This window comes from Perna viridis, chromosome 3 (assembly GCF_037379345.1).
Source record: "Perna viridis isolate PV_CMFRI_1.1 ecotype Kerala chromosome 3, ASM3737934v1, whole genome shotgun sequence".
Taxonomy (NCBI): Eukaryota; Metazoa; Mollusca; class Bivalvia; order Mytilida; family Mytilidae; genus Perna; species Perna viridis.
Window position 1 is genome coordinate 32,695,149 of NC_142447.1, and position 13,671 is coordinate 32,708,819.

General features: G+C 33.6%; 1 protein-coding gene across 1 annotated transcript; it reads right to left on the reverse strand.

The window, feature by feature from the left end:
• Positions 1–1,353: 1,353 nt before the first annotated feature.
• On the reverse strand, positions 1,354–12,335 carry LOC148621918 (uncharacterized). Its single transcript, XM_088576771.1, has 6 exons — positions 12,009–12,335; positions 8,225–8,369; positions 7,196–7,688; positions 6,147–6,265; positions 5,740–5,886; positions 1,354–1,780 (listed from the first exon to the last, which is right to left on the reverse strand). The coding sequence occupies exons 1-6, from the start codon at positions 12,111–12,113 to the stop codon at positions 1,539–1,541; spliced, it is 1,251 nt and encodes a 416-aa protein (XP_088432897.1). The 5' UTR covers positions 12,114–12,335; the 3' UTR covers positions 1,354–1,538.
• Positions 12,336–13,671: the final 1,336 nt, after the last annotated feature.

Sequence of the window (13,671 nt, forward strand, 5' to 3'; positions counted from 1 at the left end):
TTTTAATGCTTGTACCGGAGTTTACATAGTCAAATTTTATGGAAGGCTTCCTTTTGGCCCTTGTTGACACCTAGCTCCAAAACGGTTGGTTCCAAACCAATACCTGCTTTCTGTGTTCGGTTTTGAATCTTGTAAAATTGATCAAATCTAATCACCCACTGTAATTCATTGCACGAAATCAAGTATCTATGGACGATTACACAGCCATATTCAATTAACAGAAATTATGAAATAGATCATACCTAATACTTTAAGTAGATAGATTTTTTTTCTATTTTTTCTCAAAGATGAACATGAACGAACAATTTTAAGACAAAAAACTATAGGTCACCGAATTTAATTACAAGATAATAGAAACTAAATATAGGCGTTTTTCACATTTTATATAGATTCTGTCAGTAATGTTCAGTTTCGTTTAAAAAATGGTAGGTAGAATTTCTTGTAAATTTGTATAAAGAACGCTTATTTGACATTATTTCATTTTTTAAAAAGAAAATTGAGGTGGGGGGATGTGTCACAAACCTTTTTTCATTGTAATAAAATAAAATCCCATTACATTTTCCGCCAATTATCTCCCCTTTGAAAGAGGGTTTATAAAATTATTTTTTGTAATTAAACCATATATAGGTTTGTGCCAAAAAATCTTTTTGAATAACTCAAAGACATTTTTTGCATCTTTTCAAACACTATTTGCTCATTGAAAATACACACTTCTTTATGATTTTGCAAGATGACATAAAAGAATGCTCCGTGAAATAGGTTTGATCAACCTGAAAATACCCAATGTTTTCAATGTTATAAAGATTATAATCTTTTCACCTGTCTAATCAGTTTGGTCAAAGGAAAGAGAACATTTTGTTATTAAACAAAATTTCTTAAGAAAACTGGATTTTCAATAAAAATGTACTGTTCTTTTATCCATTTCTGTACAATTTTTAGTATTTTTTGGGAACTATTATGCAATTAAGTGGATTTTTTTTTATTTTTCATTTGCTCTTACACTATGCAAATAAGAGGATTTTTTACATGGACAGGATGGAAAATTGCCTATTTAACTTCCTAAGCAATTAACAGGAATATGCATTACCCGGTATGCCATTAAGTGGAATCCACTGTACTCGTATCCTATGTTTTGGGATATTATGGCATCATATCTGTGATAAGACTGTGAGCAACTGAAAGTAAATCTCGGACAAGAAATGAAATATCTACACGAATTCTGTTGTTTGCAAATGAATGATTATTAACAGATTATATCATATAATTTCCAACTTCTCACACCACCAAACCACATGTATAGTTGTTATCTAATTAGTCAAGGAACCCTACATGTAAACAAAAAATAAGACCGTCTGTGTCTCGAATAATTTCAAATTTAATAATGCGTCATGAAAATTCCTCAAAATTTATAAAATAAACATTACTGACTACATATACAGTATCTGGCCTTAACCCTTTACCATAATCACGATCTGGCTGAGAACATGATAATATTAATGATTTAGGAACATAATTAGTAACTTCACTGTATTGAGTTGCTACAATTTATGATTGGTCTTAAATTTAACCAAAAATGCTTTTTTTGGAAGAGAAGAAGTCCACTTGTTATTCATCAACAAGTCAATCGCTATTCGACCAATCTCATCTCCTGACTTTGCTGCCCCGCCGTTGCCACCAAGAGCTAGTCCAAGTTGAGAATGCACCAAATCTATGTACGGATGATTAGATGGCGTTGTGGTTATAATGCAACAATCACCAACAACTGACAATATCTCAATGCCTGCAATAAAAGAAATACAGCATTAGCTTACAAATATTTCAAAGCCTGTGGCAAAACAAGCGCAATAAACAGTTTAACTATCTCAACGCACGCTCAACTAACAATGACAATATCTCAACACCTATAGTATTAGTATCATATCTGTTATAAGACTGTGAGCATCTAAAAATACGTCTCAGAATGTGACGGCCAGAAATTTGCATCGCAAATGTGACAGTTCTAACATCGTTTGGAATTTTTCAGACCTTTCTATACCTTTACATATCTTCCCTGTATCAATATGATCCGATGGAGCAGTGTAGCGAATAGAGTCTTCACATTCTGAGACGTTTGTATAATATTGATTTGTTGTGACATGCATCATTAATTTGATCCTCTATCCTACATAATAACATCTAAATGAACTGTCCCGTACTACCATACATCGTGTACTGAGTTACAGCCCAAGATTAATCCAACGAAAAGGAATGACCCGGCCAGCGAAAGATATATTTTTATATAGCCTAACTGGCCGAGTGGTCTAAGGCGCTGAACTTTGTGCAGGCGGTATTGCCATAGAAGTCACAGCGGTACGAGTTCGAGTCCCGCGGAGGGAACGACCAAAACTTTGCATCGCAAATTTGACAGTTCTAACATCGTTGGGAATTTTCAGACCTTTATATATATATACATATAAAAACTCGTACTCGCCATCCTTTTGGTTACAAAGTGAAAACTTTCAATTTGGTCTATTGTTTATAGTGGTGGTTCTTTGTCAATAACCATTGACTGACATTTCGTTTACACACATTAACGATGACAAGAAATAAAAAAAAACATGATCTAATCTTGCAAGAGGGAGCAGGAAACCTTTTAGTGTATAGGGCGTTATCATGATAAATTTGCTTCCCAATGGAATAAGCAATAACAGTGCTGTTGCCTAAAACGTTGATATTGCTTCGAGTGGCGGGAGAGGGTATTTTCAGTATTGAAGACAATATCACTTCCCAAGGGCAGTCAATTCATCGCTAACGCCATCTACGTAAAAAAAAATATTGTGTTTATATCACTGAATCCAACCCGAGCTTTTGTATCATCTAACAACAGTCTAGCGGCGAATACGATGGCCATGTTTTTCAACCGATGAAAAATTTTAAACAATAAGTTTGTGCAGGATACCCTAAGGAACAATTATGCCAACTTCAATCCAATTTTAACTAACATTTTAAAAATTTTAAACGACCAGTTTGTGCAAGATACCCGTAAGAACAACCATGCCAAGTTTCATTTCAATTGGTCAAGCAATTTCAGAGGAGAAGATGTTTGAAAAAGCTAACGACGACAGATGACGGACGCAACGTGATGACAATAGCTCACACGGACTTTAGGTCAGGTGAGCTAAACAAGTGGCTCCCAGGAGCCTGAATCGCTCACCTGGTAAAAATTTTGCCTTTCAATGGCAATAACTCTAACACGGAGTTGTCCGACAATTTGACTCAAAGAAGACTTTGGTAGGACTTATCAAAGGATCATTTCATCAATGGAAAGTTTCATTCTATCTATTATAATTTTCTGGATATTGGCTGAAAACCGCTAAAACATGATTTTTACCCTTTCAAGGGCAATAACTCTAACAAAGAGTGTCCGAAAACTTTGATCTCTATAAACGTTTGTAGGCCTTATGTAGGATTATTTCAGCAATTGAAAGTTTCATTCTATCTATCATAGTTGTCTAGATATTGTCTGAAAACTGTAAAAAAAAAGTCATTTTTCACCTTTCAAGAGCAATAATTCTCACAACTTTGACCCCTTGGAAACTTTTGCAGGCCTTATAATAAGGATCCTTTCAGCAATTGAAAAAATTTGGCTAAACCTAATGGTTTTGGAGAAATATGAGAAAAACTTCAGACTGACCCCTTCGTTCTATTTTTTTAGTAACAGCAGCCATGTTTTTTTCCATGGATCAAAAATCCCTTCATCAGTTTTATGACAAATACCCTAAGGTACATTCATACCAAATTTGGTTTCAACTGTTCTAGTGTCAGAGGAAGAGATTTTTGAAAGAAACAACATTGAAAATAGCAAATACTGTTGAAAAAGGGCAATTACTCCCACAAGGCTCAATGGATTAAAACGAAATTTCATCGCAGACAGTTCTCATTGTGCTGAACACTTTAATCCCATATCAAAATTTGGCTGAACCTTACGGTTTTAGAGATATATGCGAAAAACTACTGTCTGACCCCAATTTTCTATTTTAAGTAACGGCAGCCATGTTTTTTTATGGATAAAAAAGCCCTACATAAGTTTTATACAGGATACCTCAAGGAAAATTCATACCAAGTTTAGTTCTAATTGGTCAAGTAATGTCAGAGGAAAAGGTTTTGAAAGAAATAACATTAAAAATGACAAGCAAATACATCGAAAAAGGGCAATAACTCTAATATGGCGTATCAGAAGAAAACGAAAATTCATCTCAGACAGATCCCATCTTATTAACACTTTTACCCTATGTCAGAATTTGGCTAACCCTAACAGTTAGCGAGATACATGCGAAACACTACTGTCTGATCCCCAAGTTGTATTTTTAGTAACGGCGGCCATGTTTTTTCGACAGATCAAAAATCCCCACATCAGTACCCCAAGGAACATTCATAACAAGTTTGGTTCTAATTAGTCAAGTATTGTCAGAGAAGAAGAAAAATTATCAACGACGAGGGACGACGACGACGTTTGTCAATGCAACAATTTAAGGAGTCATATATTTTTTTGTAAATTTTAAGGTGAAACTAAAAATTCTCATTTTCAGCATATTTTTTGGATAATTCTCACTTTGACAAAAGCCACGGACCAGCAGACGGACATATAAATAAAAGATACGATAATGCTACACGATAATAGCATTTAAACAATTCACTAAACGAAAAGAAAAAGGCTTAAAATAAGAAGTTTTAACATTAAATAGTATGTTGAATTTTTTTGTCGGGCAGGGGACATGTTTCGGAAGTAACTGTTACTGTCAAAATCATACAATAATATAATCTTGGTATCATTTTAAAGTACAGACTATAGGATATACATGAATATGACCGTTAAGTGTTATGTTTATTTTCGTCATTTGCATTTTCCCAGAAGGAGGTAGAAATTTGAAAAAAATGAAACATAGACTTAGGTGATAGTTTTGTGATCTAAACTGGTGTAAACCTGCACAGAACATGCTAAGGCAATATATTTTTGGCAACAAATTTATTAGTAAACTGTAGGTATTAAATGAAAATCACATGGAAGTTGACGCGTTAGGGTAAACTGATAATAAATAACCAAACCAATGTTATTAACTATATACAAGTTGTATTTAAAATTAAAGACGGGATGGATTTCAGGATTTGGCTATTGAAATATAGTGATATGGGTGCTTATGGTAAAAACGGACCAAAACATTAACAGAATACCACAGATATTACTATTTACATCAAGAGTTTTATATGATAGATAGCAAGTTTAGCAACAAGCGTGTGTGATTTTAATCACGGAATATCATATACTCCATTCTTTGAACTGTTTGAACATTAGTACTGGGGAAAATATTTTGACTTTCGATTTAAAAAAATAATGAAAGTGTTTTTATTTTTCCAAAATAAGATTATACATTTTACTAAGGAACGTGCTTCGTATCAAATTATGGCATATTACAGTATATCTGAAGGATGATTTAAAAAGAAAATATGTAAGTATATTGCATGTCGAATCAACGAAAAAAATCAATTTTTCGCAAAAAAAAAAAAAAAAAATCAAAAAGTGACCATATATATACGATTGTGTAGCGAGAGGTATTTTCTGTTAACTCAATATATCATATACTATTTAAAACAATGTTTGTGGGGTATATTAAAGATACTTTTTTCACCTACAAGGAGAGAATATCATTTAGAGAAAAAATCTTATGCTAGGTATTAAATCTTACTATTATTCACAGTTACCTTTGACGATATCTTTTATCAACGTCGCAGTATTCTTTATTACTTGCTGGTCACCGCCGCTACAATACCATTGTTTTACTTCTTCTATCGTGCTAAACGTTTTCGGATAGTCTTCATGGTAATGTCCAAGTTTGATGTAGTATTTACCTACAACACCATGAAAGCAAACATGTAACCATCACAAAATAAATTAGATAGTGACCATAACTAAAATATGAAAAATCCACTAATCGCTGAACTATGATGATACATTCTGACAAGGAATACGATGTGTATACCAGTCGATGATACCAAATACGTCATAAAAGTGTTCATCTATCACAGACTTAAGTAAAAACACGACATGATTAAACAAAAAACTTCATAGTGTGGTAAACCACCAAAGTAATGTGACAATAAAACTTTACCATCAGGGTATCTGACCGGAGGAAGCATGTAGAAGCGTACTTTGTTGTCGGTTGTACGGGTAAACTTAGAATCCCAGTCCTCTGCACCATAACCAGTGTAAGTGATGGACGGCATATTCCTGTAGGGTTAACTACATGCTTGATTGAATTCATACAAGGAAGAAAAAAATATAAATTCTACAAATAATAAACACATTTTTGCTTCTTATATATTTCATGTTTGCTGTAAGAAATAAAATTCTAAATCAAAAGAGTTTACTTACACAAACAGTATTCATAGACGTTTATTTATGGGAGGTGCTTTTCATCTATCTGTCAAAACCGCAATTTTCTGGTAAATCCCATCGTAAGACTTTTTTGACGTCTAAGTATCTAAGCTATATTTGGCTTTAGTCCAGAGACCTAATTTTTTTTAAACATGCGATTTTTTCAAAATTTGACGTCTTTGGTACGATAGGATAACTTAATATCCCCTTTTTAGTGCCAACGTTTCGATAGAGAAGGAAGTAATAGAACTGAAGCCACCGTCGATGTAAACAGATTTATCACAGTTTCATTTGAATATGGTGTATTACATGTATTGTATATATACTAACAGCGGCGGATCCAGAGAGTTGGCACCTCTTCTTTTTATTGGAAAATTTGTCATTTTCATGTGTAAAATTGAGAAAAAAAATGGTAAATAATGTCCTAGCACCCCCCTTTTTTCTGAGGAACTCCGGCTGTCACCCCACTTTTTCAAAATGTCTGGATCCGCCCTTGCTAAAACTGAAAGAGCAGGTTTTAATTTCATTTATGAACTGGCAAAACATCTGACATGTATGTATACATGTTAGACTCTCGGGAAAAGGTGCATATCCAACAATCCTCTATCCTTTCTCTGCAAACAATCAGTTGAAACTAAATGGAATTTCCAATATCCCGAATTGTTTTTTTTTTGCTTCGTTTTCATCGTGTATAGATACATCTTAATCATGACTCTATCTAACGTCATGTAAGTTAGTACTAGTTGTATATCATGTATTAATATATCCTATCAGTATTGATACCTTATTTTTTCATAATCCGCTGTACTTATTTCAACTCGTGCAACAGTTATGGGAAACAATGACACATCCACCTTCAACAGACTTGGAAGCAAGTCTTTAAACGCTGTAAAAGCACCGGTTGACAACAAAACTTTATCAGCATATATCTGCCTGCCACAGTCTGTTGTCACACGCATGACATATTTACCTTTTACAACCAATCTTTTCACATCTCTAACGACCTCGTCTATTATATCACATCCATTTTGTTTTGCCAGGTACTTATGTGCCTCTATCAATCGTCTCGGACTAATATACCCGGAACTTTTTTCTTCATATATTGCTTCGTCGTTCTTTGAAAAGTTCAGGAAGGGGAAATGTCTGACTAAATCATTATTTCCGAGGAATTTAACGTTAATTTTAAACTCGTTCACATATTTTCTATTCTCAAACAAATATTCTGAACCTCGTGTTCCGGTTATGATGTATCCAACTTCATAATAAAACGAGATTCCTAAAATAGAAGTGTTTTATCATTTCAATTTAGACAATGTTAATTTGCAAAGTTATACATAAAAATAAATATTCGAAGTTCAATTTAAAACGTAACCCCCCTTATCCCTCCAAAAAGAAAGGCGGCGAATCTGGACAGGTGATGATACATACGCTTATATAGGTTTATATTTCCTAAGAATGACAAAATTATTGGTTTCAAGATCATTGGATCACTTGGTGACTCAACTTTTCAGTCGTTTGCGAGACAAGATATACAATAAGTAAAGCGTTGTAATGAAAAATAAACACGCACGTCAGCTTAAGAATTTTTATATGTTAATAAAAATATTTGACGGCTAAGATCCAGAAATTTTGTTAAAGAGGAGAGGGGCGGGGGTCCAAAAATTAATAAAAGGTGATTGTATGCTATAATTTACAAAGTTTTGCCCTTTTATTGCACAAATTTTCCAACAAACGGGGAGTTTCAACCCGCGGAACCTGTGTAATTGATTTGCAACTGATAAGTTCCAGATATACAATAAACTGTTCAAATACCTGTTTGTCGTTCGATATCCCGATACCTGAGTATCGATTCTCTTGCCAATGTTGACATAACACTGTCACAGTCTGACTGTCTTGTGATTCGTCCTTCATCATAATGGGCACCAAATATATCTCGTGGACTAGTGTGATCACGAACCTGAAATAGTATAATAGTAAACATGACACGACTCGTGGATGAAGATTGCGAAAAATAAAAGTTTCATGCACATTATAATTCCAGTTAAATTCAAATCAATATATATTAAACTAAGTATAAGGGTAGTGAGAATATCAGATGATAGAATTAATGCATAAATGATAATCCAATTGTATTTTATCATTTTTTCTTAAAAAGGGTTATAAAAATTTTCAAGTCATCGTCTTGATTTTCAACTTGCAAGTTTAATATTTATTTTCTTTCAATTAATATCCAAATATAAATGCTTCGTGGGGCGCAGCTTTAACGACGACAGAAGTCGAACTCTAGACAACCTGAATAGCTTAGGCAAACATGTTCATAGAATGAATGCTTAAAGTAGACATGACAGGCAGTTCTTTGAGTAAAACCGTTGCTTTCTACATTAACAAGATTTTTTTTGTGAAATTGAAACATACAGTTTTGGGTTTTCCGGAAACAAGCTTAAGCAAGAAAATCAATACACAGTTAGATTTAGCATATCTAAGAACCCTTTGAAAAAAACAACAACATTAGAAATGGTCACGAAATAAGCTTTCTATTCAAAGTGAAAAAAAAAATGTTTATTATACCCCAATTGCAGAGTGGAAGTATATAGTGATAATAAAATCCCTACTTTATTATGAAAAGCAAAAATAAAGATGTATTATGTGTCAAGACGTATTTGTTGTGAAGAAGCATTTTCTTTTTGTGTCCATTTTGTCCAGTCCCTATTTAAGGAGGTAGACCTAGAGTAAGGGACATAAGTCATGAAATCAGTGATATGTTTGCATCATACTCAATTTCTCCAAAGCCTCTCAAGCTTTCATTTGCAGCAGAATAAAATGAATCCAAGTTAATTAGATGCTTACATAAGATTGTTGTAAAATGGTGAATATATGGTGAAGTTGTGTTCCTTACCCTAGGTCTACCTCCTTAATTCATCTGAAAATTCTGGGGAAAAACTACTATTGGGTTCCCAGGATCTGGAACCATCCTTCCAAAGAACTCGTAGTTCTTTCCGACCATCTTTAAATGGTCCTGCTACTATTTTAACAAATTCGAGTACCGGTTTAATTTTCGTTTGCGGTATTTGTACCGTTTCCTTATCAGGTTTGTCCGGTTACTGATTATTACTTATATTGCATGTTTTACTAAATTTTGAATTTTTGTTAATCTAAAGTACATGTATTGATATGTATTACCTGTTGAAATATAGAAGCATGTACTTTCCTTACTCTTTGATTTACACAGGGAGTGTATATAAAGTCCCTGACTTACACAACCTCTTAATCGTAATTACTCTGTCAATATTTCATTACCTTATTAACTCTGTTAAAATATTTCATGGAGCACTAGTTAAATTTTACTACAATTCACAATTAAATCATCCCAATAGTTAAGGAATTTAATTGTCACATTCTTGTCTAGTTACATATTTAAGCTTGGCCATTTATGCACTCTTATTTACCGTACCGACTCTGTTAATTTTACTCTTCTGAATGTCGTATTCTAAGTTATTAAAAGTAAAGTATATTTTTAAAATAACCTTTACTTCAAAGCAATTAAATTTTTATTGATATTCAGTTGAAATTACACATGTATATATTAGGGTTAAAATTTAATTAGAAATACTAGTACATAATTATAGGTACTCGAGTAATAGCAATATTCAACGAAGCGCTCTTAGGAATAGGACGTGTCTTAAGATGGTCTTGGGACACATCTTTTTCTTATGTCATGTCAACAAATGTCTCCTAACTTGATAAGTCCTAATTTTTTTCCTAAAGTTAGGATATCTCGGTAGGTATGTGTCCTAAGATGATCTCCTAAAACTTAAGATTAACTTAAGATGCCATAAATTGAAAGAATAACAACAAATATGTACGCTGTATATGTTCATTTCATAACGAAGGAATAACATTTGACGAAACAGAGTATTTAGGGACAGAAATAACCCATTAAATTATCATGTTCACATCCTAGGTTTACGGCATATAATTATATATTCTCATATACCACTAATAATAACTTTAGATACTCTGTTAAAATATTGTTGCCTTATTCTTATTAAATTCGGTCAATATAATTTGTATAATTTTCTGAAAAATTTGGGTTCCTTTCCTTACTGCTCACGGTTCGTGCAATGCTTGATTAACGATTTTTGAAATTAAAGGTAATGATATCGATTGGACCTCTGATCGTATCAAATTGACCATAGGTAGGTATTAGTTTTAAATTATACTCGTATATGTTACATATAACAACAAAAAAATTATTAGAATTAATAGTGTATTTTTTTTTTTAGAATTTTCCAGTGCTCTGTATATATTATAAATTTGATGTATACACCTTTTATTCACAATTCAATTTTTAATAATTATCCAACATAAAATCATAATAAACATAACATCGTCTTATGACCATCTTACGACGTGTCTCAGACATGTCCTAAGACCATCGTAGGATGATCATAGTAAGGGTCATCACAAGAGGGCTTCGATTTACACAATACGACGTGTCTCAGACATGTCCTAAGACCATCGTAGAATGATCATGGTAAGGATCCTCACAAGAGGGCTTCGATTTACACAATACGACGTGTCTCAGACATGTCCTAAGACCATCCTAATTCTATTCCTAAGACATGTTTTAAGACATATCTTAAGATACTTTCATTGAAATGGCCCCAGAATTCACATATCGCTTTTATAATGTCTCTATATTTATTTTGTCATTGTTGTTAAAATATCGTTTAATGTATTTACGTAATGAGTTCAATAAACCTGACGTTACTATTTCTGTTTCATTTACCAAAAACGAAGTCAATCGGTTGTCGGTCTCATACAAGAAAAAAAATACATCACAAATCTGACCAAAGACTTGTTAATCCGTTGGTCAAACTTTCCTTAAGTCAACAAATAGAACATTTACTACAACAATAGTACTTAATCCCCATCAAAACACGTTATAACTGCCTTCCTTCTACCCTTATTCGTTATCCCTCCTATACCACTGAAATAAATATATTGAAATTTATACAGAATATTTATTGCACATTCCCATTGTGCGCCTCCTATTGTAAATTTTCATCCGAATCAATTTTAGAGCTTCACATATCTAAACATGGACTTTTTCTTTTATGGATATAGGGAACAGGAGTGCCCACTCCTGCCATATCGATATCACTGTATGGAATTTCATGAAACTTTCACAGAATTTTTGTTACATAATCCCATTGTGTACCTCCTATTTTAGATTTTGATCCAAATCTATTTTGAGGTCAAAAGGTGTTATCAAATGGGGAGTTGGGGTATCAAGTTGTAGAGCTCTGATCAGTTCTTCTAGTTTTGTCAGCTTTTTGCGATTGGTTCCTTAATCCTTCAAAATCGACTGCAAACGTGATATAACCTTATAGAAATCTGTATGTATGTGTACCTTAAAAATTGTTTGTTTTAGACACTTTTAATCTCAGTCTTAAAATGTCTGCGGACGACGTCTATGACCTTTTTTACGGTCGTATAAAAATGCATGACCGATATGGGCTTTCGTGTTTTGTAGAAGTATCTTTTTAAAATGCGTATAGTTTATTAACATAATGCGGGTATCATACATTCTTACCTTTGGTTCCGGAGGTCCAATCAAACAAGTTCTTCCGTAATTCGATCCATACCTTGCAGCAGCAGAGCCAATGCATCCCGCTCCAATTACGCAAAGATCGTACATTATGTTATCATACTCATGTGTGCCAAGTTAAAGGTAAAGTTCATGAATGTACATTTACACTATACCACTGATATGTGTAAAAATCGATAGCTGACGCCGTTCGTACGTGTGTCACCTCACTATATATCGTTCCCAAAAGTAACAAACATCTAGTAAAACACCGAAGATGACCTCCCAGCATAATATACGTGATAATATGATTTGTATAATGATTAAGTATGCGGGATGTATGACACGCATTGTTGAAATAGAAAGCTTCACAGGGCGCAACATGATACAACCGCAGTGGTCGAACCCTAAACAGTTGGGGCAAGTGTGGACACAGTATTAGTTTTTGACACACATAATTTAGCTAATGATTTACAATTCATTATGGACACTATTTTGCACACAATTTGAAATTCAATTGAAAATTTTCGGAATCAGACCAAAAATAAAAAAAATCGTTTTGGCCCCTTATAGCTCGAAAACCATAAGAGATATCTGAAATCAAATTTAAAAATGTAGGCACAAGGAATCCAAAATAATTTTTTTTTAATCGGACCAAAAATAAATCAAAAGCTGAAGTCTTCAAAGTCGCTATTCGATTTTGGCGTACTTTCAAAAATATCCGAAATGGCACGAATGCGATATGCTCTAAAATTGGGTGACTTCCGTTAAAATCTTGGTTCCCTTGATATGATTTCGTATTTTTTTCGTAGCCGTGATGACTCGAATAATAAATAATATGAATATGACCTATATAATCGGGGTCCTGATAATTGTGTTAGAATCGGAAACTGGGTAATATTACATAAATTCAATGCTAACCGATCATTTTACCTTTTAATGTAAACTTTCCGTTCTCATACAAGCAAAATAAAAACACCCATAGGCATTTGTATGATATTTTTAAGAGAGGTATGTTGTAGCGATCTTTTGGTCGCTTATGATATTGACCAAGAAACCAGATTAGGAACCAGATTTAACAACTGGCAATGAATATTCATAGATATCGGGCCTGCTAATGTATATGACATCTATAGCTTGTAACGAGCCTCTGTGCCTAAATCGAAAACTGGGTAATGTTCAGTGCTATCCGATCATTTCATGTAAACTTCGAATTCTCATACAAGCAAGAAACACACGTTGAACACATGTGTATGATATTTTTAAAAGAGGTACGTTGTAGCGATCTTTTGGTCGCTTATGATATTGACCAAGAAACCAGATTAGGAACCAGATTTAACAACTGGCAATGAATATTCATAGATATCGGGGGGGGCCTGCTAATGTATATGACCTTTATAGTCTTGTAACGAGCCCCTGTGCCTAAGTCGAAAACTGGGTAATGTTCGATGCTTCCGATCATTTCTTGTAAACTTCCCGTTCTCATACAATTAAGAAACACACGTAGAACACAGGTACGTTTTTATCTCGTATGACGCTAGAACTATGACGCTTTGGTGGTCAATACGACACAGACCTGCATTTTAGGGGAGTGTGGCCCCTTTGACCCCTTATAATTTAAAACCGTAAATAGTTTGCCTGAAGTCTGACCGAAGTTTGATCGGTAAAT